Genomic DNA, 23,012 nt, shown 5'->3' on the forward strand with positions numbered 1-23,012 from the left:
AAGAAACACTCAGCTATGAGAACACTTTTCTAGAAAAAAACCCCTTTGATCAGACAAATCACGTGTTTCATTGCTATTCTCCAGATGCAAATCTCTTTATTTCAGCAACTGATTCAATTTTCAAATATGACTTTACTACGGTGTTTTGATTTCTTTTCTCTGAACACAGAAAATGTGTCAAACTGCTATGAAAAGATTGCAACTTACAACACACATTCTCATCAAAGTGGCAGGATGCTGTAGTACAGCAAGTGCATTCTTAAAAGGATGTATAGATTTTCATTTTTAAATGAATCAATGAACAAGAACACATCCATTCTTAAGGTAATCGACATCATCACTGTCATTTGCTTCACAAAGAGACCTACTACCTGCTGCTGTGTATTTTATTTCCAAAATTAATCAATCAGCAAAAGTCTCCTCCAATACTTTCTTTTCTTGTCTGACTGGATTTTTTGGCTTAGTTTTGTTTTGTTTCATGTCTCTTTTTTTTACCTGAGTGTACAGACTCCGGAGTGGATCTGTAGCTCTGGGTTGGTGACCGAGGAGACAGGTTGTGAGTTGGAGAGCCAGGCACACTTTCCCCAGATGACAGGGATCGGTTCAGGGATGATAAACTCCGGCTGGTGTGAAGCAGCGATGCTTGTTTAGTGATCTTCCTCAACAAAGAACTCTTTTTCTTACTGGAAAAGAGCATTCAAAAGGTGTTTACAAGCCCAAATGATTTATTTACCTTTACTAGCATATTTCAGTCAATTTTGTGTCACAGTAAAAGAGAAAAAAAAAAAAAAGGAAGAAAAGAAGAACTAAAGGATATACCTGCTGATATACATTACAGGCAAATGGATTTGACAAGATCTCTCTAAAGATCTCTTACATTATCTTGGTTACCCTTTAATTTTAACAGAGAAGTATCAAAACAAACCTTTCCTGACCATCCTTTGTTTTGCTCTTCTTGTTCCTACGAGCCATCTTGGATTTGTAGCTGGCTTTTCGAGCTGGACCAACTTTGATGGATGTGTTCTCAAATGGTGTGGTGGAGATGGACACTTTATTTCCGCTCTGTCAGACACAAGACAAAGAGACATTGCTTAAACATGGTTATTTGAAGCAGATCTGCAGGCAAAGCAGGTAGGCTGCTAGTTTATTGCTGCCTGCCATTTTGTAATCCTTTGTCAAACTCCATTTTTCCCCTCAGCATTTCCACCTATCATTTATTAGGGAATTGTCGAGAGAGAGAGCCCTCGTTAGTTAGGCTTTCACAAATGATTAGCTCAGACCCCAGCTGGTAGGTAAAGTTTCCCAGAGCAGGCAGAACACAGCATCTGACCTCTCCCATTGAGATCCCAAATGACTCAATTTAATACTTGTAATACTTGGAAACTTGAACAAAGTGATATTCTGTCACCAATCCTATTCCCAGTGCTCTGACTGATGGCAGATGTGAGCATATCAAGCATCTATCATGATGAATCTGCAACACAGAGCATGGCTTGTCTTACTCATGTTAAAAAAATAATAATCCTGACTGCTCCCCTATTTGCAATCCCAAAGACTTTGGAACAGTCCAGAACTCTGGTTTGGTTTTCTTTTCTGTAAACAGATTCTGCTCAGAGAGGAATCAAACACAAGTGATTCAAATGGATAATTTCAACACCAACCAGTACAAAGCTGCTCTTAAATACCACCAGGTGCTGTGTGCACACTCGTATTTCAGACAACATTTTAAACAAGCTGCTCATGTTTTCCAAAGTGTAAAAGTGATGCTCCCCTACCTTCAGAATCAGCTCCACCACTTCGGTGTGCACCAGCCCGTGGACTGGCTCCCCGTTGACGTGGGTGATCAGATCCCCTTCCCGCAGACCCGCCTCGTTCGCCGGACCCCCTTCCTCCACGTGCTGCCAACAACAAGGAGGGACTGTTTGAGAAGGGGAATGTGCAGCAACCACTGGGACTCAAATCCATCTGTGTCACTGCCCTGCCTCAGCTGCTTCAGGGAAGGGTGAAAGAAATCACCCCAGGCACAGCAAGCACAAACCCGCATCTCCACTCTCCCCAGCATCCCGCAGTCTATCCTGATCCAAGGCAGCCAGGGATGGCTACGCTGATCCAGAGACCAGCTTCTCTCAAAGCAAAAAGCTTAAAACACTTCCAAATTTTACAGCACTCAGGAATGTTACCCAGATGCTCTTGATTTCCAGACAAACATTCAGTCTTTCTCAATTTCTTTGCCATCCCAAATCCAGCATCCTTCCATGTACATGCCGGAACCCAAGGTGGCCAACAGACTTTTTAGGAAGACTCTGCCATGTGTTTAAGGTGCCTATATTTGATTTCATCCCAAACAGAGCTTCTTTTTCCACTTTCCAACCTTATTAAATCTATCCACACCAGACTTTTCCCCTGTGAATACATTGCCTTTCCCCTGTCCCTGGTCAGGAATGTAAGCCTCCTTCACCACAAGGAGAGAGATGTGCAGAGGAATGCACATCTCTCCCTCTAGCCAGGAAAGATTCCAAACAAGTATGTTGGTAAACTCAGCATTGTTCAAGAAAAGCAAGAGAGGGGCAAGGCAAAAATTCAATTTCAGATTATTTCTCTCAGAATGAGTGTTTTACATAAGGACCAAAGCGTGTGAAGTCCGTATTATCTAAAGAACACAGAAGTGCAAGGAAAAGAATGAATCACCTTTCCCCTGACTGCATCCTCCCTATCTACACAATCCTAACAACACTGCTTCAGGGAATGGATCATTCCTAGAAGTCATCTACACTAACACAAAAGGAACACAGAGATCAAGTACCAGCAGTAGTGGGAAGGAAGTGATACAGTCATGGAAACCAGACCTTTCAGCACAGCTCACAACAACTAAGCCAAGAGCTAAATCCCATGGCAATCAGCATAGCCGCAGTGATGCTTTAAGGCTTGTAATCAATTCCAAGCGACTGCTTGGAAAACCCCAACAGACTGAGCTGATCAGAAGCAGGTTATAATCACTAACACAAGTCCGAATAAATTAACTCTAATGGGCCCTCATGCAACAACCCCAACAAAGAGAAAGAGGGTATGTACACAGAAACATGCTTTAAAGGATGTGTTGCAGGTGAAGGAAGGTGGATTCATGTAACCAGGGAAAAAAGAAGGAAAGAAAAGTTGCTGTGGTTCTGTGATGGGCTTGAAAACTACCAGAAAACCCAAACTGCTGTTATTTAATTACTTATAAAGGCTTCCCCCGACCCTAAAAAGATATAACTTTGGGTGTGATTAAGGAGAGAGAAAATAAAGTGGCAAAACACACTTTCTAAAGCTGAACCCCACAACCCTAGATGAGTCTGTGGCCCCGAGGGTGCCGTTTCCAGAGCAGCAGAGACCTACCCAGACCATGTGATGCACAGTGTAGATATCACTGTCACCCATGTAGACGCGAATGGCGCGTAGGGTGAACCCGTATTTCTTTCCAGCCCGATGGATGATGATTGGTGGTTTCAGGTTTGCGATAGCAGGAGAAAAGTCGCGGCTGGGTGAGGAGTCCCTCGAAGATGGGTTGGAGGAGAGAGAATGAGGTGACATTGGACTGGCCAATGGAGAGCACGTGTGGTGATCTACAGTGATGACACAAAGGTGGGCAAAAATTAGGAAAACAGGTCTCCGAAAGAGAAAAAATTCTTGTTAAGAAACAGCTACAAAACTGTATCTTCCAATGGTCTTAAAGCTCTGGCCTTCACCAGAGCTGGGTCTGTCTGCAGCTTCAACTAATTCATGCTTTGTAACACAAATAGCAATTTCCAAAAAGGCACATTTGGAGGTGTACATTTAGTGCACCGCTCATACAGAATTATGATTGAAGCACAGTGTTTTCTACTTCCCAGGATTTACAACCCATCACGAGCATTTGCTCTAGGCACAATCCTGCAACACTACATTTCCACGTTATCACGTATTACCCTCCTCCAAAAGATCAGTGCCTCTAGATCTTGGTGCAAGTTACAAACTGGTGCTGAGATAAATCCAAAAAAGTTAGTATTAACACAAAAGGAATGAGTAGATAATCAGTCAACAACTACATCTAGGCAGTTTTGGTAGTGTTTTAAATTCAGAGAGACAAAAATATTTAACCCTAAAATATTAGCTACTGCAGGGACTCTGCTATTGAAAAGCAGCACCACAAGTGTACTTTTGGGTGAGTTTCCCAAATGAACAGCCATGGGCTGGGCTGTCAGATAAACTACCTGACTCTGCTTGCTGGTGCAACATCCACTTATTAAAGTACAAAGCAAATACAGAACTCTCATTTTTAAAGTGAAGCTGGTCAACATCAGTAAAATAAATCCAAAGAGCAGGAATACTAAATGCAGCTGTAGAAGGTAATCTCTAATCCATTAAGAAACACCTGCTGAATGGCCCAGCACATATTTACCTGGCAGATGAGAGCAGCTCTGGAGAAACCTTTGCTGGATGATTAAATACACATTTTAGAGGTTTTCATGAGGGAGTTCGTAGTTCAAAAAAAGGAACCAATGCCCAAAGCACAAGAAATGTGATGTGCATCACCATGAGGCTGCCAAGAGCAGGTGCTGGGAGGAACATGTGGGCATTGCTCATGGCCCAGCTGCATTCCCTGCTCCCATCTAGACAGGAACAGGCACAGCCCTGGAAATACAGCATGGTCTTATCCTCTGGAAAGGGACAAAATCCCTGTGGGGAGAAACTCCTTCTGCTAAACCAGTCTGTTCACACTGCTCAGTATGGCTGAGCTGCTCTCTAGAAGTTATCACCTGGCATTGGGAATTGTAAATGTCTGGTTTTGCTTGTAGACAGAGCTGGGCCAAGAAAGAAAGCAGTTCAGCATTGACTTACTGAGTTACACTGTTAGGTTCTTGAGCACTCAATCTCACCCAAGTTATCTGGAGTTTCTGAAACTTCCCTGTGCATAAATGCACCAGACACATTTCAGTCCCAAACAGCGCTGTAGTTAGCACGTGACCCCAAAAACCAGCACTTTGAGGCTTAAAACCATTCTGTGTCTCTATACCTCCTTGCTGCACCATTGTCTAGAGACCAGACAGGAGTCAATTTAAACAAAACCAGGGGAAGAACAGGGCCCAGCTGCCATTTGCAGAAGCTGCAGTCAGACCACACGCACAACTCTCCTGTCTGTGGCACAGCAGTGCTCATCAGCCTGCGAGCAGGAAATATTAAACCGATTGTAAAAGTTAGCTCACTCCCCTCCTGCCAGCCAAGGCATTATTCCAGGAGAGCGAAGGGGGAGGATCTGTCTGCAGACCTTTTGTTTAGCGCTTGCAGATTCTGACAATGCCTCACTCAAGGCATTTCTTACCTGAGGGAATCAGGAGAGACAAGGCAGTAGCGGATGCCGATTTAATCACTTTATTGACAGGTCTCGAGGTACGTTTCTCCCCTGATTCCCCAGAGAGCAACCTGTGTCGTGCCCGCCGCACTGCCAAATCGCTGATGGCTTTTGGAGTGGAAAAGTCTGGGCCTTCATTGCTATTACTGCGAGCTCGTGGATCAGAGAAATCTGCAGTGCTCCCAGCTACAGTTTAAATTAAAACAGATTAGAACCACAGGGAATTCCTAACAGTCTATTCCCCTACAGGCAAAATACATTAAATCAAAGTCATGTTTACATGAAGTCCAAGAGTAAATTTTCCTAAGAAGAAACCCTAGGGCTTGAATTTTTATTTACAGAAATGGTGTTATTCTGAACATAGAAAATTAGCAGCTTCTGTTCTGTGGAAAAGCTCGCTAATGAAATCACATTGCTTAGTGGCAGTTCCATGAATCCTAAAGCTGTGGTGCACTTCTGCACACCATTTCAATGGGATTGTTCACAGACGAAAACAGGTTTATAGAAAGTGCTGCATTTTTACAACCAGCAAGAACTGTCAATCTTTAAGTTAAAACTGCCTGTAATAGAAGAGCCAGGTTCTACTCGAGTTGCACATAAAAAATCCACTTTAAGAGAATACTAAGGTACTCAAGTCAGGGAAAGTAAAAATATGGATTGCAAAGACAACCTTAATTTGCCCCCTTCTGTGCACCATTGCAATTTAGTCTTGAACTACTTAACCTGCTATAATTATATATAAAATGCAAAGTATTCTTGAAGATCAGACCGGGCATGTAACAAGAACAGATGCTGGGGGTTGGGGGTCCTGTACTCAAGGCCAGTGCCTCAGTCCCACATGTGATACCTTAAGGGGGCACTGTAAAAATACAGTAATTAGAATTTACAAGGTGCTTAGAAATGAAACTGGTGAGCATCACAGCAACTCCACAAGGGAAATTAATCATTCTGTCTTCAAAAGCAAATTTTAAGCAGCATGCAATAAATAAAGCCTAAGGGCCACATTTTGAACAATGAGGACAGAACAAAACATTGATCATCGTTATTTAAGTGGGCAGCACTGCTCTGCATACTAAGTGAAGCAGGAAGCATCATGAAAATAAAAATTCAAAGCACCATTCCCTTAGACCTCAGGACCAGATGCCTGTTCAACATTTAAGAGCCACAGAGTTTCAAATCAGGGTCCCAGACAATGAGGAACCTGGACTCAGAGGCTATGGGAAAAGGTGCCATATAAATTAGAGTCTGAGACAGTGACAGGAATTAAACTCCTTTCAAGCCTCTGACTTGAGGACACTGAAGCACTGGTATCCCTGGATTCCATGCACTAGATCAAAGACTGCTCTAATATATTGAGCTCAGGGGCACAGGCTGCCCAGGAGAACTTCATTTTTGCCACTCTCACATTGCAGATACTAGAATTAGCAATGGAAGGCCATTTTTAATAGAATGTTTCTAGGCTCTTAGCATGAAACTGAGAACCCAAGGTTTCACTTATGGCACCTATGCCAAGCCAAGTATGAGGTAGCTTCCTTCCTTCACTCTTGCACCTTTTCTTTACATGATGGCAGCACCAGGCTTCTTCAAGGAGCATGGGCAATAAAGGGGAACGGGACTATTTTGAAGGAATTTCACAGACTGAATTGCAGAAGAGGAATAATAAGATGTAGGAATCTTTGGCTTTACTCTGGAGGCAAATTTCTTCTAGGGCATTTCCACTTTCTGCTATCAGTCCCCCATCACATCTGCCCAGTGCCCTCCACCTTTGTCCATTCTTGCTGCCATTCAGACTGCTTCCTCAGTACCCCTTTCCTCTCCATTCTCAATGCACCACAATTGCTTTGCCTGCTTGCTCCCAGTTTCTCCCAGCAACTTGTTCCTTATTTTCTTACCCAGGTAGTCCTTGTTATTCAACCCTACAATCTAGTCCTTCCCCTAATTATGCCTTCTTTCCCAAATTTTCTTTTACCAACCTTCATTTCAACTTCCCCTCTTTCTCTCATTGTTTCAAACTTCCTTTTTGTTCCCCTCCTTACTAATTCCAAGCAGTTCCCAGCTCTGGCCTCATCTGTTCTCAGAAACAGGCAGCTTCACCCCCTTGTCTTTCCAATGCCCTGAAAGGAGCAGGAGCTGGGAACACTCCAGCATTCAGAGCTCAGTCCTGCACTGCAACAGCCCAGGGCACCACCATAGGAAGGTTCAGCTCAGCCCAGAGCTGGAGAAAACCCCCAGAACAGTCAAAGTTGCTGAGAAATCAAACACTGACTTCTTAGAGCCATTCTACTAAATTTAGGCTGCACTTTTCTAAGACTAAAACTGGACGAATTTCAGCATATTTGGCTGTTAAATTAAGTACCATATCCCTGACACAAGCCCCACTCTCCCCAGCGTAATTCAAGTTTCTCCAAACTGTTGGGATGAGCAAAACTACAGGAAGCAGGGATTTGTTGGTATGGCTGACACCCACGTTCTCCAGCTCCAACTCAGCAGTGATCTGCTCTGATTAATGCTTAAATTAATGCTGTCTCAGGCAGGTACCCAGTGGTTGCAAGTAAGCATAGATCACATGAATCTCAACCATGAGAAGACCTAAATCAATTTGAAGTGACGGGACCAAAATCAAAGATGCAATTTTTGCGGAGATGAAACCACTGGCATTATTTCAAAGGCAAGCACAAACACAAAACTCCACTAAAACATCTACTTAGCGTGAGGCAGTGACATCCCCTGACACCCAGAGCCAGTTTTACAGAGTTAACCTCTCCAAGGGGGACCAGGACGCCCCAACACCACACACATACCTGTAAGCGCTGAGGTGCTGCCGGTGGCCGTGGAGGGAGTGGTGGCTCCAGCATCCCCTTCCAGCTGCAGCTCATGCTCCACAGGCTGCTCTGGAATGGGCACGGGCAGCCCCTCCCGTGCCTGCACGGTGGACAGGAGCATCCCCTCGGGCTGGGGCCGTTTGAGGGCAGCCCCCTCGTCCTCGGCCGAGATGGCGAAGCGCGGCATGTCCAGGAGCCCCGAGCAGCGGCGCCGCACCGTCAGCGGCGGGCTGGAGTCGCTCTCCGTGTGCGACGACTCCGACATGGACAGGCGCTTGCGCAGGCTGAGGGCACAACCCAGACAGGGGCCCGGGTCAGTGTGGGTAGGGTGAATGTGGAAGGGTGAAAATAGGGCACAGACACAACCCACACATGTCTGAAGCCAATTTAAGGTGAAGTTGGGTGGCCAAGCTACAACACTGGGAGTTAAAACGACAAAGGCCTGGGGCATCACCTGAGTTTAGATTTCCAATTCACAGAATCACTAGGTTGGAAGAGACCTCCAAGATCATCAAGTCCAACCCAACCCTAACCTCAACACAGAATCACTAAGTTGGAAGAGACCTCCAAGATCATCAAGTCCAATTGTTAAGCTTCTAGGAAAGGAAGGGATAAACCCAACGAAAAGTACAGTACAATGAACATGATATTAAATGCTATTTAAAAAAAAAAAGTCATGATTGCAGAATGCAAATATCATCCTCCATGTTCCTTTTGGAATTAGTTAAATTTTTTCTTCTGAAGTTGCTCTAAGTTAGCAGCCAGGAAGGCCTAATGCAAAATGAAGTGCACCTCAGTTATGAGTGCAATCTGTAAAATATTTTTAAGGGAGTCATGCAGACTAGGTAAGAGCCACATTTTATGCTCTTTCTAATGTCAAACATTAGTGTAAAAGTTTTACAGGGGTTGCACAAAATGAGAGACACCCCTTTTATAAGGTAAGTTTTCAGTAATGCCAGAAACATGGCAGGTATCCAAATTCTGGGTATTCATATATTTTACTGACGTTTTTTATTAGAGCACAAGATTTTTGGGGCATATTCTGAACTTTTGAAACTTTGAACTTTCCTAACAATTTCTCTACTTTGTAACAAAAGGTCAAAGTCTGGCAACACCAGAATTTGCATTAATTCAAGAAAAAAACGGATGTGGGTACATCTCTGACGTAACATAAGAAATCTGCCCTTAAGGTTAGAATATCTTTAAATTCATTAAAAGTATTTGCTGCAAATTTAGATGTTAGTACTTAACTAGATACGTTTAAGGACCATATAGCTTCTACACATTCACTTTTAGCTATTCAATCCGGGCTTCTCCTGTGGAAATACAACACACAAAGCTCTCCTCACCTAACACTGGTCAAAGAAAGTTTTGGCTGGTCTTTCTTAGCTGCTGTGGGAAAACAGAAGACTCAGTGGCACAGGACTCACATTTCAGGAGAGCCAATGACCCAGCTGCGGTCCCGGCTCTTCAAGCCCCCCAGGCTGTCGAGCCGATCATCCTTCTCCTCACTCAGGCTCCGCTTGGTTGGTGGTGGAGTCTTCCTCTCCTCGTGGATGGAAAGTCGTTCCATGCTGCTGTACACCTGCGTGCAGCAAAAGATCCTTCTGTGCAGGGAAAACCAACCCACAGGGCCTTTTCTGAGCAAGGGAGAAAATCTCCTCTTGGAATTTCCACCTGAAAGCATGAACTTGGTGATGTTCTTTGACCAAATAGCACAGTGCAGGTGTGACACACTCAAGGTGTGCCAGGCAGGAAAGGATATAGGCCCAGCTTCAGAAACATTAAACTGCTTTTCTACAACAATGCCTCTCCTTTGAAAACACAACAAAAATACTGACAAACTTGGTGAAATTACTTTGATTTTTGGTTTTAACGATTCTCAAATCTAAGAGGAGCTACTGCTGAAGACAGCTGCACAACTCTTGAGGGCTGGCATCTGGATCTCAAAATCTTACTACACAAATTCACTTTGGTGATAGGCATCATGCTCATGACCCCATTTCATTATCATCAGTCTATCAGCATTGCCCCAAGCCTATTTCAGAACAAAAAAGTCCTGCCCTCCTCAAGGAATCTACTATAATGCTGACAGCTTAATGAAAGTGCCTTCCTTGGTTTTACAGCCGTCTTTAAATAATTAAATGATTAAGCAAAAAAATCCATCCTTTTAAAACTACACTTGACTGTGGACCTAATTTACATAAGAAGAGATTAATGAAAATAATGTTATTAAAAATTCAGAGCATCAACAAGATAACTATTAATAAATCATATGGCTGAATTGTCAGACAAGAATTTCAAAATATAATGAGCCTTTTATGCCTCCCACATTACAAATGCTGTATAATTTTCCAGGTCTTAAAATAAATTCATTAAAAGTGAACTTTCTCTCTTTGTGGCAAAAACATTGAACCCTAAAGAAAAGCTTCAGTCTAACAAATGAGTAATCCTCATGGTGAGAAAAGGAGAGAAAAGAAACTCTTACATACTCATGAGAACTTTTTCAAAACACCAACTAATCCCCAGGTCCAATTTTAAACATACTTTTAGTGATGCAAATCAGGAGCAACTCCATAAAATTAAGAGTAACTGTTATTTAAACCACTGTAGCCTGGTTGAGGACAAAGAACAAACTGGTCCTTAAAACTGACTTCAGGAGTGGAAAACTGGAGGAAGTGTTGTGAAAAACCAAAATACCTTTCAGAGCTCCTAAGTGTTATTCCTACTCCCATCTCACTTAGAAGGAAACACAATTCATAAAGTGGTTGCCTCAAAACAGCATTTCTTCTCCCTTCTGTTCCCCGCTAAACATATTATATTTCATCAGAAAGAACAATGAAGTCCTTTCCTTTTAGTTACATTTTTGAAAATACCAGAGGTTTTATGTTTTGTAGAACTCAGGTCATTCTTGCTGCTTTCTTCTGGGCGCCCTTTTACTGGTTCACGTTCATTTTTCAAGTTGCCAGTACAGACCAGAATATCCCAATGATGGCCTTCCTACTGGTAAGCCCAGTATGGAAAATTATTGCTCCAATAATTCGGCACATATAACTCAGGAAGGACTATGTGCAGAGACCCTTCTCTTTGAAATTGTCACCTTGCCTTTTGCTCCTCAGGCTGTATTTGAGACAATGGCTGATGGAAACTTCACTGATATTCTTACCCCTTTGATTTATTTTAGACCCTTATTTCCAAATGTCAGAATCCATTTTCATCCCAAAACTATCTTGTCACCTATGGAAGGTCCTTTCAGAATGACACTGCTCAAAGCAAGTAAGTTTTGGATATTCCCCATGCCAGCAACCAGGTGATTAATAAAAACATCAAACTGTATCAGACGCAGAAGAGACCTACACAATGCCCTGCATATTGGTGAAACATTAAGAAACATAAAATGTCATTCTCTCATTATTCTGGTACTCACCTTCTAACAGGCCACAAACTACCACAGAATAAACGACTCATGCATTCTTTTCTCTCCTCAGTGAATACTACACACCATGAGATCCCACAGAGCATCCACATGACTAAAATCTGCCCATACGAAACAAAGAAATCATGTTCCTTCCTAGATTGTTTTCTTTCAACAAGTTACCATGTCCCTACCTTGCTGAACCTGGGTGAGCAGGAGGAAAACTGGCGAATTTCCACGTGATCATCATCATTAGTGTCCTCCTCTTCTTCTGAATCCAGGTGCTGGTACCGCTCTGAACGGGCTGGGAACAAGACATGGCACTTGCATCAGTGTGGGGAGTGTTGGAACTCACACCTCAAGCATTGCTACTGGTCTGCTTGAAGAACTTTGAATGTTTATACACCATGCAGGGTATTTCCCCTTAATACTGAAACATACCCAAACAGTTTTTGCTCATCCCATCCATTTGCCAGTGAAGAATATCTCCTTGGCACTGAATTTATCTTATCCTGTCAGCTGTATTCCATTCTGGAAGCAGCTGATACTCAAAAGGTGTCTAATCCTGCAGACCTCTCTCATGGTAGGGATATTTCTTCCCTACAGCAAACAATCACGTGGAAGGAAACATGGAAACAATTCACTGCCCAACTTTCCAATAAACAGCTTTTTGATTGTACAAAGTCTGTCCTGCACACATACATACCCACCTACTTAAAAAAAATAAAAATATCTACCCCAAAAGAAAATCTCTTTTCCCTCCTGCAACTAGGAAAAGGATTAGATTTTGTGAAAGAAAATGGGCAAGCAGCCAATATGCAAAGCTATTTTTAATGCAAAAACGTCTTCCAAAGAGATTTTGTGCTTTGAGATTTGCAGCACTGGATTTCTAAGCCAGACACACTGGATTTTGTGGGGTGGGCACTAAGAAGTTTGGCTACAGAAAGCTGATAACTACACTGAGCCAAATTTGCTGCACCACATCGGCCAGAAAGCTACTTTTATAAATTCTAACATTTTCTGCATTAGGGTTTATAACAGCAATGCAAACTCCTATCAGTGTCTATGTGAGATATTTCCTGACATGAGAATTCCAGCCTTTATAAGGGACCACATCAAGGTCACCCTGATACTGAGTGTGCCTGGGCACGTGGAGAGTTTCCCATCATTCTGACTTGACAGCCCCAGTGGTTTTGCTTTTATCCACCAGGATGTGCTCGTGGCTGCTGCACTGGGCCTCTGCTGACCCAACTCAGTTACCAAAGTTTCCACATCTACAGGTCCCGTTAGCGGCGAGAACACCCCCACCACATCAGTTTCTCCATGTATGTTGTACCAGTACAACCTCAACACACGTAGAAATGTAGACACATCTACCAAGATGTCCCAATCCTACCTCTCCAAACAAGCCCCAGCCTAAAAACCCCTTCAACAAACCGGAAGAGCACTATCTAAATGGAATCACTGCTTGTGCAGTGTGAGAGCCAAGGGGCTGGAGGCAGCTGCTCTCTCCCTCCTTTCACTCTCAGCAAAGCACAGGAGAAGAGCAAAAATGTGCTTCACACAGATTTAACTAGTCCCATGGCCCCAAGATGGGAGAGATTCCATTGATGTAGAGCAGAAATTTCCATATCTCAGGAATCTGAAACAGCCAGCATCTCATTCTGCAGCTGGAGGAGGGAAAGACCTCACCCTGACCAAGCCCCTTCCACCTGCTGAGCTCCCCAAGTCAAATGAGAAAAGTTAGGGAGCAGAGGCTCTGGGAACTGAGATCTCTCCATCCCTCCTGTGACGCTCCTCCCTTCTCTCCCAAGAGCACTGACACTGTCTGGTGCTTATCTTGAAATACCAGGAATCTTACACAGCACTGATAACATGGCAGTTCCCAGACACACCAGACAGACACTTCCTATCTCATTAGAGTTAGTAATACTAAAATTAAGTGATACAGTTGCAGCATTAAAAAAAAATTAAAAATAATTCAAATTACTTCAAATCTCTTAAGAATTTTCCCCACATACTTGTCTTCAGGGTCTTAGGTTTGTTTTGGTTTTTTCTAAAAACATTTATTGGCTGAAAACAGTCACTAGGGAAAGATCGTATTGCTCAAAAACTCAAGGAATTTGGATTTACCAAATGCTTTGGAAGAAGTTTAATGAACCCAGCATGACAATGGCAGCACCTCTCACTGCAGGCCCATGGCTGGCAGGACCACAGGCACCAGTGAAAGGCCAATTGACTCCAGCAGCAACGTTTTTTCATTTAAAATTAATTTGCCTTCAAAGAAACCTTACTTGGCATTCAACAGAAACTTTTTAAAGCAATTTCCATCAAGTGTTTTATTCAATTTCTGAAAGGACTTATCTCTAACCATTTTAAAAATGAAATATGCACAGGAAATATGACGCTGTTTAGGCCAAATCTCGAGTCTTACTGTCAAAGTAGCTTGTGTCATCCTCAGATTCCAACTGTGGGATGAATTCAGCTTTCTGCCGGAGTAATCCATTCCAGTCCAAATCTTTAAAGAACCGATGCTGCTTCACTTCAAAGGCACTACCTGAAATAAGCACCTTTTATTGCAGAGTATTTCTTTCAGCATTTTCATAACATGAAAAACAAACCTAAAAATATCAAGAGCCTAAGAGAATGTACTCGAGTACTTTTAAGTCACACATTTTCCAGGAATTTTAAGAAACAACTTATCCTTTTACCAAAGTGGTCATGCAGGATAAAACCTGAATGAGATTTCCTCCTTCCCACCTCCTCTTCCTCTTTAGCAACAACATAGATGCTGGAAGACAACATCATCTGTTGCATTCCACAGGAGTTGCAGGATTAAGAATTAACACCGTAATTTAAAATTTTCAAGCTCTAAATACCATCTTGTTCATTACTGAATAAAGAGAGCAAAGTCTGAGAAGCACTTAGAATGTGAGTGACAACTCACAACTCCACTGCTGTGAATAAACTCATTCATGTGCCTAGAACAAGACAGGGTCCACCTATCTTCCTGAATTAGGATCCATTGTTATTAAGCTCAGAAGCTTGAGTACCCAGAAGGAAAAAGTAAAGACTACCTGTCTACCAGTTCATGCATTTTTTTTCAAATGAAATTAATATTCATAGCAGATGCTACTGTCTTTTTAGCAAAGAAAAGAGCAGAGGAAAAGAGATAAAAGGTTTGCTGAGTGCCAGTGGCACTTCGACGTGCCAAGTGAAACAGCAGTCTCAGCACTACAGGTATATAAGAATCAAAAAAAAAAATCAGTCCATCAACTCATTTTATAAGGCTATAAACTCTACATCTTTTCCATGACAGCAACATCTTTCAAGTACATGGATTTTAAGTAGAGAAGAACACGTGAAAACCATCTGATATCATTATTAATTCATGATCTATTCATCACCCTTGTGTGCACATGTGCTGAATACATGCACCTTTTGGAACTGTTATATATTTAAGTTTTTTTAATCCTTAAAGTGTAGTTTTGAATTGAAAATCCCAAATTAAATTAAACTAATCAAATCAATGAAAGATGAGCTGTCATGTGAAGCCACAGTGTTGCACAAATTACTTTAAAACAAGAGTGTAGCTAGAGATTATTTACGATTATTTACTATGAGGAAATGAGAAGTGTTGGCTTGTAAAACTTTAAATCTGACATTATAATACAGAAAGACTGACATACATGCCTGACTTTGCCAAAAAGATTATCAGAGTTTGCTGTATGTTTGGAGAATTCTACACTACAGGCCTCTAGGAATGGGAAAGTTTTCATTCATTTTATTGCACCAGGAATTCACATCCATGACAGGGATTAAGCCCCTACTCAAAAGGAATTTCAAAGAAATCTGATTATACACTGCTCAAATGGAGACACGACCCTCAAGCCTATAATGGAACAGCACAAATCAGAGAAGTTGCCAAGCTAACAGTGCCCCTTTCCTGTTTCCCAGACAGTAATATCTGCCTGGCTCATGGACATTTGACACTAATTCCCAGAGCTCCACCACATTGAAACCAGTATAAACTGCTCCCCAGCTCTATGTGAGCACTCCTCAACACGAGTGGGTGTGCCTCACTGGCTAGGTAGCTTCATCCCCTGCTTCTGGACAGTATTTTCTTGTGCACAAGGTTCTTACCTGTTCCCATTCTTTCCAGAGGGTTTTGGCGGAGAAGCTTAGAAATGAGGTCCTGGGCATCTGGTGGCAGTGCATCATCTCCTTCTGGCCAGGCAATTTCATCTGGGGACAAAAAGAGACTTGACATTTTCTACCAGTGTCCCAACTAATTTGAATAACCATTCACACTCCTATACCTCAAAGTGCAGCATTAAGAACTGCCCCAGAAGCGTAAATACCTTGAATTCAGCAGCTTAATATAATTCAAGCATTGACATTTTTCAAAATGCATAAAATTCAGCATCAGCTAAAGCTGCTGTCAATCCAAGCAGTGCTTGTGGAGACAAAAAAAAAAAGGCTTTAAGGACTCTATTAATAAAGTATGAAATGGGACTTCCATGACAATCCATAAACAAAGACAGTGACAATACTCTGGCTGTATCTCCTGCCTGCACATTCCACAGTCGTTATACTTGGAACAGTGAGAACAATTCACAGGTAACAATTTCATGCATCATATTTAGTGCTTTGCTGAAATTTGCTTTTTACAAAGGACATTTGCCAAGTGTGTTAAAAATTTACTGCTTCAGAAAGCTTTCCCAATAGGAAATTATTTCACTGGTATAATCACTGAGTGAACACAAAACAATTGTCTGTCCAACTTCAAGCATGAGACAGGTTTAAAAGGCCACAAGATGAGAAGATACTGAGTACAACAACTTCAATGTACTGTGCTCAGAATTTCCTTTCATTTCACTTATACAAAGTAACTAATTGACTATCACTTGGACCTGCAAAAAACAATAACCAAAATCAGCCTGAATTAGACCAGTTGGTGGTTACTCCTTTCATTTTCTCCATCATTTAAGTTAAAAGACAGAACAGAAAAATCCCCAAGTATTTTTCCTCAATCCCACAAGGATTTGTGTGACTCCCACACCATGATAGAATCATTTAGGAAGACGTTAGGCAACACAACAAGTTTCCACAGCTGAAATCAGATGGAAGCTGCTTTGATTCAGAAATTTAAAAATACTAAAATTAATTTTATATCTAGTCCTTCCTAACTAAACCTAAACTGTGCATTCTCCACATTTTCAAAACACATTTTGAAACCCGTTCAGAGCCTGAGCAGAAACTTACCACTGATGACTTGCCCAAACAGCTCTTCAGGTGTGTCCCCAAAGAAAGGGACACAGCCGACCAGGAACTCATAGAGGATAACTCCCATGGCCCACCAATCCACGGGCTTCCCATAGCCCTGGCGCAGGATCACCTCTGGTGCAATGTACTCTGGAGTCCCACAGACCTTTATTGCAAGAAAGCAATAAATTTACGAAATCCCAAATTCATGTCAAAGCTTATTTTTCTTTTTTCCCCCCTCAGAGCTTAAAACAAGGAAGTTTTTAATGTTTTGCCACTAACCACTTCATGCTGTGAACTACTTCCATGGAGCAAGAGTCTATATTTGAAGAACACATTACCTGCACAGAAATAACGCCACATGAAATTAAATGTTCCTAGTGTGGACATGTCAGCTAAGTAGTTCTTTGGTGCATGCAAAGAAAAGCATATGGGAAAAACGCATATTCTGTGTGTGTGTTTAGGTCTGACAGCTTGATGGATGTCTGCTGGCACAGCTACAGCTATCAGGAACTGAGTTTTGACAAATCTCTCACATCTCTGTGCTAACAGAATTTAGTTTCACAGATGCAGAATTAGCAGCACAGCATGATTACACAGTTCAGCCTTAATCTTGGGAGGTACAGCTGGCATGGACAATGGCTAAGGAAATTACTTTGAAAGCTCTAAGTTGCCTGGGGCTTAGAAATAGCAAGAACAACAATAAAGTAGTTGTAAAAAATATAATACTGTAAAGCGCAAGAACATGATCTAATGACCTAGGAGAGCTGTGCTAGAAAAAGCATCCTTACTCAGAAGCAAAGGAAGACAGCACCACAGGATGATTATGAATCAACATTTGGCACAACTAAAAATTCAGCAGAAAAATTTGCCACAATCCTAGATATTTTCAGAAGAGAGAAGCATCTTTTAATCCCATTATACAAGGCACTGGTGAGCCTGCACCCAGAACAGTTCTTTCAACTACACCCAGAAAATAGCAACTCAAACGGAAAGAGTTACATGGAAGAGCTATTCATTCATCAAAAGAAAATCTATCTTGTTAGTTACAAGAACTTAGCTGGTAAAGCCTAGCAAAATGAAGGCTAAGGAGAAAAATTACCCTTAGTAAATATCATGGGGATAAAAATCAATGTTTAAGCTGTTAGACAAAATTACAAGAAACATACAGAAACTTGCCATGAACTTTCTAAGCACCAGAAGGGGGAGATCGTGGAACAACCTTCCAGCAAAATCCCTTTTACATCTCTAAACCAACTTCTGTTTACACCTGCACGGCTGCCTGGGCCACCCCTGTAGTACCCTAAACTAAGAGCTGAAGTGCATGACTCCAAAACAAGAAGCTGAAATGACAAACACTATCAATTTATGTACAAACATGAGAATGGACTTGCATTTTTTCCTCCCATTTTACAGTGTGCAGCACAGCATCAAGGCAGAGAAGGAGTGCTACAAACTCTGATTCTATCCCAAGACATAATCTTGCATCCCACATCAACAGACAATTTTTTTCAACTTACCTGCTTGTCCAGGAATTCCCTGGTATCCTTCTCAATGTGGCCCTCATAAAGATTAGTTGTAAGACTCATTAACCCAATTTTGGACAGTCCAAAATCTGTTAGTTTAATATGACCCATTGAAGTTATCAGGAGACTAAAAGAAAGAGAAGTAAAATAATGCCACATTAATTTAATTGTTTCCCAAAAGCAATTTAAAACAAAAAGAACACAAGATAATTGAAAGGACAATCTCAGTGTTACATCCTCATTAAACACCTGGAAGAAAACTCTTATGCAGCCAAATACCACAAAGCAGACAAGGCAACTAGGAGTGAGACAACCTTCTGCCAAAACATCACCAGTGTAGCAACAGCTTTGGGATAATACCTGCAGACATTCCTCCCAGCCTTTCCCAGGGCTTATCTGCTTCTACATCAGTAGCAAGAGATTCCATGAAACCTCCTACATGTCAGATGCTGCTGAAGATCAATGCTGTCTCCAGCCCCTATGTCCTGTTACCTACAGAGAAAGCCCCTGAAGGACTGGCTCTCTTCCCCCTGAGGGACCAAAAACTTACTTATCGGGTTTTAGGTCACGGTGAACGATTCCATAATTGTGTAGGTACTCCAGGGCCAGAACAGTCTCAGCAAAATACATCCTTGCCATATCAACAGGTAGGGCACCAATGTTCTTGAGAAGTGTAGCACAGTCACCTCCTAGAAAGAAAAGATTGGCACATCTGGCACATTGAAATGGCAAATATCACTAAGAAAGAACAGACGTGGGTCTGCAATACAAGATTAGACTAAGTTTTCTAAAGGCTGTCTCTCACAACCCTGTTAGGAGGAATTCTAAAGATCTCTCCATACTCTTGAACTTTAAACAAATATTAAACAAATAGGAAAACTGAGATCTATATATGCTTGGGCAGGCTTGGACAGGAATTGTACAGATGCCATTTGCAAACTGCAGGAAGCCTTGAAGAAAATAAGCCTGTGGACTCCAGATTGAAGCTTCCTTGGGAACACTGGCCACACATTTCAGTCAACCTTCATTTCTACTTGCAAAGAGGAATTAATATTAAAATCTCCTATTGTCAATACATCTGATTTCATTCCACTAATTTATCTGAAAGAGCTCTGATACAATAGCTATAATCTTATTTCTCAAACATTCAGTCAAGCAAGCCAGGCATAAGAAATTAATCCTATCCACCAGTGGATATTGCTTATAATAAGATATACTGATAAAGTAAAATCAAATTATATTTCGAAGAATAAGCAAACCAAACAATGAAAAAAACCAACCCCAGCATAAAATGGCACTTTATTTTAAAAAAGGCTGCTAAAGAACAAAGATTTATGTTTCTTAAGTCTTTTTCTAAGTGGTATGTCAAGCAAATGTGTTATGGATCCAGCCACGCCATCCCACAGGAGAGAGGGAGGATTTCCTTTCTGATGAAGACTGGAAAGGAAAGTTCATGCTGACTTCTGACCTCAGCAGTGAGGCTCAGCTCCACTGCAGACGTGTTGTATGAGTCACAGGGATCCACAGCCCACATCCATGGGGACCGAGGCCCTTTTGGAGGTGTGGATAACGACAGCCATACCTTCCACATACTCCATAACCATGCACAGGTGCCGCTTGGTCTCGAAGGAGCAGAACATGCTGACCACAAAAGGGTTCTCGGCAAACGTCAGGATATCTCTCTCCACAAAGGCCTGCTGGATCTGGTTTCTCAGGATCAGGTTCTGTTTGTTGATCTTCTTCATGGCAAAACGCTGGCGGGTGGTCTTGTGCCGCACCAGATACACCGCTCTGCAAAACCACACACCAAGGGGAAAAAGGTCCACTTTCAGTTCAGACTGGTTTGTTGTGGGTTTAGGTTTGGAGTTCTTTGTGGGTTTGTTGGGGTTTTTTTAAGTGATGTTACTGTGACAGACTTATCCATGACTCCATAAAATCCCATTTCAGTGGCAAGCTTCCCTAGAAAACAAGGAACCCCATGATGCTTCCTTCCCAAAGCTCCTCTGCCTTCTTGAATAAAGCAGCATTTTTGCTGATGTGACAAACAAGGAGATATCACCAACACAAATGTCACAAGTTTCCATAAGCACTACTGCAGAGCAGCATGTACTTTTCAAAACTACAGTGACCACTTTGCTTAAAAAATTGTCCAAGATCTGTGGAATCAGCACGAGTTCTTTCCAAGTTCCATAAAATTAATCTGACGCAGCACTGTCACCAGGGATTTCCTTCACTAAAGTATCTCTTACACTTCTATCGTTTGCAGATCATTATATGCCTGCACATTAATAATACAGTTTGCAAATAAAATTTTCATCCAGTCTGCCCGCCTTATTGAATCAGTGCTTGCTTCCTTTTCTCTGGAGTACATTACATTTAACATGGTATCGTGTCTCACCAGCCACTGACTATAAAATAAACCCAGGATAAAGACATGTGACTAACAGCAAAACTACCACTTCTCTCTCTCCCTTTTACAAAGTTACATGGGGATTGGGCAGAAATATGACTGAAGAAATTTAAAATCTTTTTGTCGCATAATATGACTCTTCAACACTCTTCATTGTGTCTTCACTCACTAAAACCCATGTTTACACTTTTCCCACATATAATTTTTAAAAAGTGAGTTGTTGTTAACTAAGCACCCACTTCCACAAAACACTCAAGCACATGTTCAGGTTTTGTTGTTATGACCTACTGAGTATCACTGCTTTTCAGTAACAGCCTAATGACCTTAGTGGTAAGGATTTATGGACTGCAAAGAGTCAGGAACTGCCTTTTAAAATCCTGGATAGGTTTGTGTGCGCAGTTAAAATTGTAACCAACTGAATTCATACTTGATTCTTCAATGGATAATAAAATCTAATAGCCTTTCTCATGTGTTACTTCTCACAGTAGATTTACCCCAGTGTAATTCTAGCACTTCTTTTAGCATTTCAAGTGCTCACAAATAGCAACATATGTTACATATATAATCCAAATAAATGAAAGAAATGGCATCTCCAAGAAGAATGCAGAAGATACAAGTGTGGAAACTCTGTAAGACCCAAGTGAAATTACTTTATGCTTTGGACCCAACAAAACCCAAACATTTGCCAAACCTTGCTATAGCCCTTTGCTGGGTAGAACTATAATAGCATTTTCTTCTAATTCAAAGTCTAAAAGTCTTACCCATAAGCACCATTACTGATCAGTTTAATAGTTTCAAACTCTTCTTCAGATGGAGTTTTCTTTGACTGGACAGAGGCCCCACGGCTCTGGGGAAAGACGACAAGAAAACGAAAATCAGGAGCAGGAATGACTTAATTCTATATAGAGTAATTTTGTCCTTTTCTTCTTTAAACACCCATCCCATTAACTCAAACTCAATCCATTTCTGAATTTCTGGAGTCCTCAGCTTAAGGACAATTGTCTGTATCCTTAGGGTGTTTGCAGATTCCCCTCACAGATTATTGGCACAAAAAGTCAGTGAACTGTAAGATTCAAGCCTTTCCTTAATATTACTTTTTTAGGATAAAAAAAAAGGATCTTTGAAACCTAGGCAGTTACATAATTAAATTTTTCCAGTGGTTTTACTAAAGTCAACTCTTTTCAACACCCATCATATTTTACAAATGTAAATATAAAGAATTTCTCCAGATGATTTTCATTTGTAACTCCAAAAATTTAAAAAAAAAAAATCCACAAAACTTGGTAATAATGCCAATTTGCATCTTTTAAGCATTTTACCACCACCATATAAAGATTTACACCTTTTTATGAGCATGTACTCTAATTTTAATATGAGCTTTTAAATGTCAGCACTTTTTTTTTTTTTAAATTACAATTACTCTGCATTATAATTAATTCTTTACTGTAGACTACTTCTTTTGAGAGGAAAAAAAGTGCTAGACAGTGAGTGTATTACTGCTTTACCTCGACTGAATCATCTGTCTCGGGAGTGTCTGGGCTGTCATAGCTATTCAACTGGGCCATTTCTGAAAAGAAAGAGGAAAGATTACTCCTAATGATCTCAATCAAACACTATTCTCTTTGTTTATACAGGAAAAACAGGATTTTAAGAGGTGCTTGTAGATGATGGAGGACATTTTCTCCCTCTGTAAAAAGTCACCCCAATTACACAGTGATAACCTTTAACATCTTATATGAAGATGAATATAATTAATTGTTCTGATTTCAGCCTGACTTACTCTAGATAGTTTCTATAATAAGTAAAAGCAAAAAATGCATGTTTGGGGACAGTGCTGTCCAGTTAACATTGAAACCTATTCCACACATATATATTTGCATGTAGCTTGGTGGCACCTCCGTGCTCCAAGAAGAAAAAGCATCACATTTCAAACAGCTGCCCTCCACCTGAGGTGGCTGATTCTGCAAAACGCTGAGCAGCAGCAGACTGGGGGAAAATCACTTAGTTTAGGCTACTCAGCTGTTGCAGGAGATGCCGTAAACTTTGCGAGCCCAAATCCTGCCTTAGCTACAAGTCTCTGAACAGACATCACTGACATTTCTGGGTGCCCTCCTTACAGAAAGGAAATAAGACACCTTGACATCTCCCCATATTTCTAAAGAAAATTTGACTTTAGTAAAGGGAATTAGCGTTGGAAAGGTTCTCT

At 41.4% G+C, this 23,012-nt stretch overlaps 2 protein-coding genes across 8 annotated transcripts in view; one reads left to right on the forward strand and one right to left on the reverse strand.

Moving 5' to 3' along the window:
- Nucleotides 1-23,012, forward strand: part of PRDX1 (peroxiredoxin 1) — a 354,741-nt gene that overhangs the window by 49,317 nt on the left and 282,412 nt on the right. The window lies entirely within an intron of this gene.
- Nucleotides 1-23,012, reverse strand: part of MAST2 (microtubule associated serine/threonine kinase 2) — a 186,510-nt gene that overhangs the window by 6,343 nt on the left and 157,155 nt on the right. For all 7 annotated transcript variants that reach the window (XM_066324943.1, XM_066324946.1, XM_066324945.1 and 4 more), the window contains 16 exons: nt 22,312-22,373; nt 21,568-21,653; nt 19,979-20,187; nt 18,947-19,085; nt 18,391-18,523; nt 16,871-17,036; nt 15,749-15,850; nt 14,040-14,162; nt 11,800-11,909; nt 9,621-9,775; nt 8,170-8,474; nt 5,339-5,554; nt 3,376-3,602; nt 1,776-1,898; nt 926-1,062; nt 496-683 (listed from right to left, as the gene is read on the reverse strand). In XM_066324943.1, the coding sequence (XP_066181040.1) occupies nt 496-683; nt 926-1,062; nt 1,776-1,898; nt 3,376-3,602; nt 5,339-5,554; nt 8,170-8,474; nt 9,621-9,775; nt 11,800-11,909; nt 14,040-14,162; nt 15,749-15,850; nt 16,871-17,036; nt 18,391-18,523; nt 18,947-19,085; nt 19,979-20,187; nt 21,568-21,653; nt 22,312-22,373 (2,481 nt within the window). The remainder of the gene's footprint in view (nt 1-495; nt 684-925; nt 1,063-1,775; nt 1,899-3,375; nt 3,603-5,338; nt 5,555-8,169; nt 8,475-9,620; nt 9,776-11,799; nt 11,910-14,039; nt 14,163-15,748; nt 15,851-16,870; nt 17,037-18,390; nt 18,524-18,946; nt 19,086-19,978; nt 20,188-21,567; nt 21,654-22,311; nt 22,374-23,012) is intronic.

This window comes from Sylvia atricapilla, chromosome 9 (assembly GCF_009819655.1).
Source record: "Sylvia atricapilla isolate bSylAtr1 chromosome 9, bSylAtr1.pri, whole genome shotgun sequence".
Lineage (NCBI taxonomy): Eukaryota > Metazoa > Chordata > Aves > Passeriformes > Sylviidae > Sylvia > Sylvia atricapilla.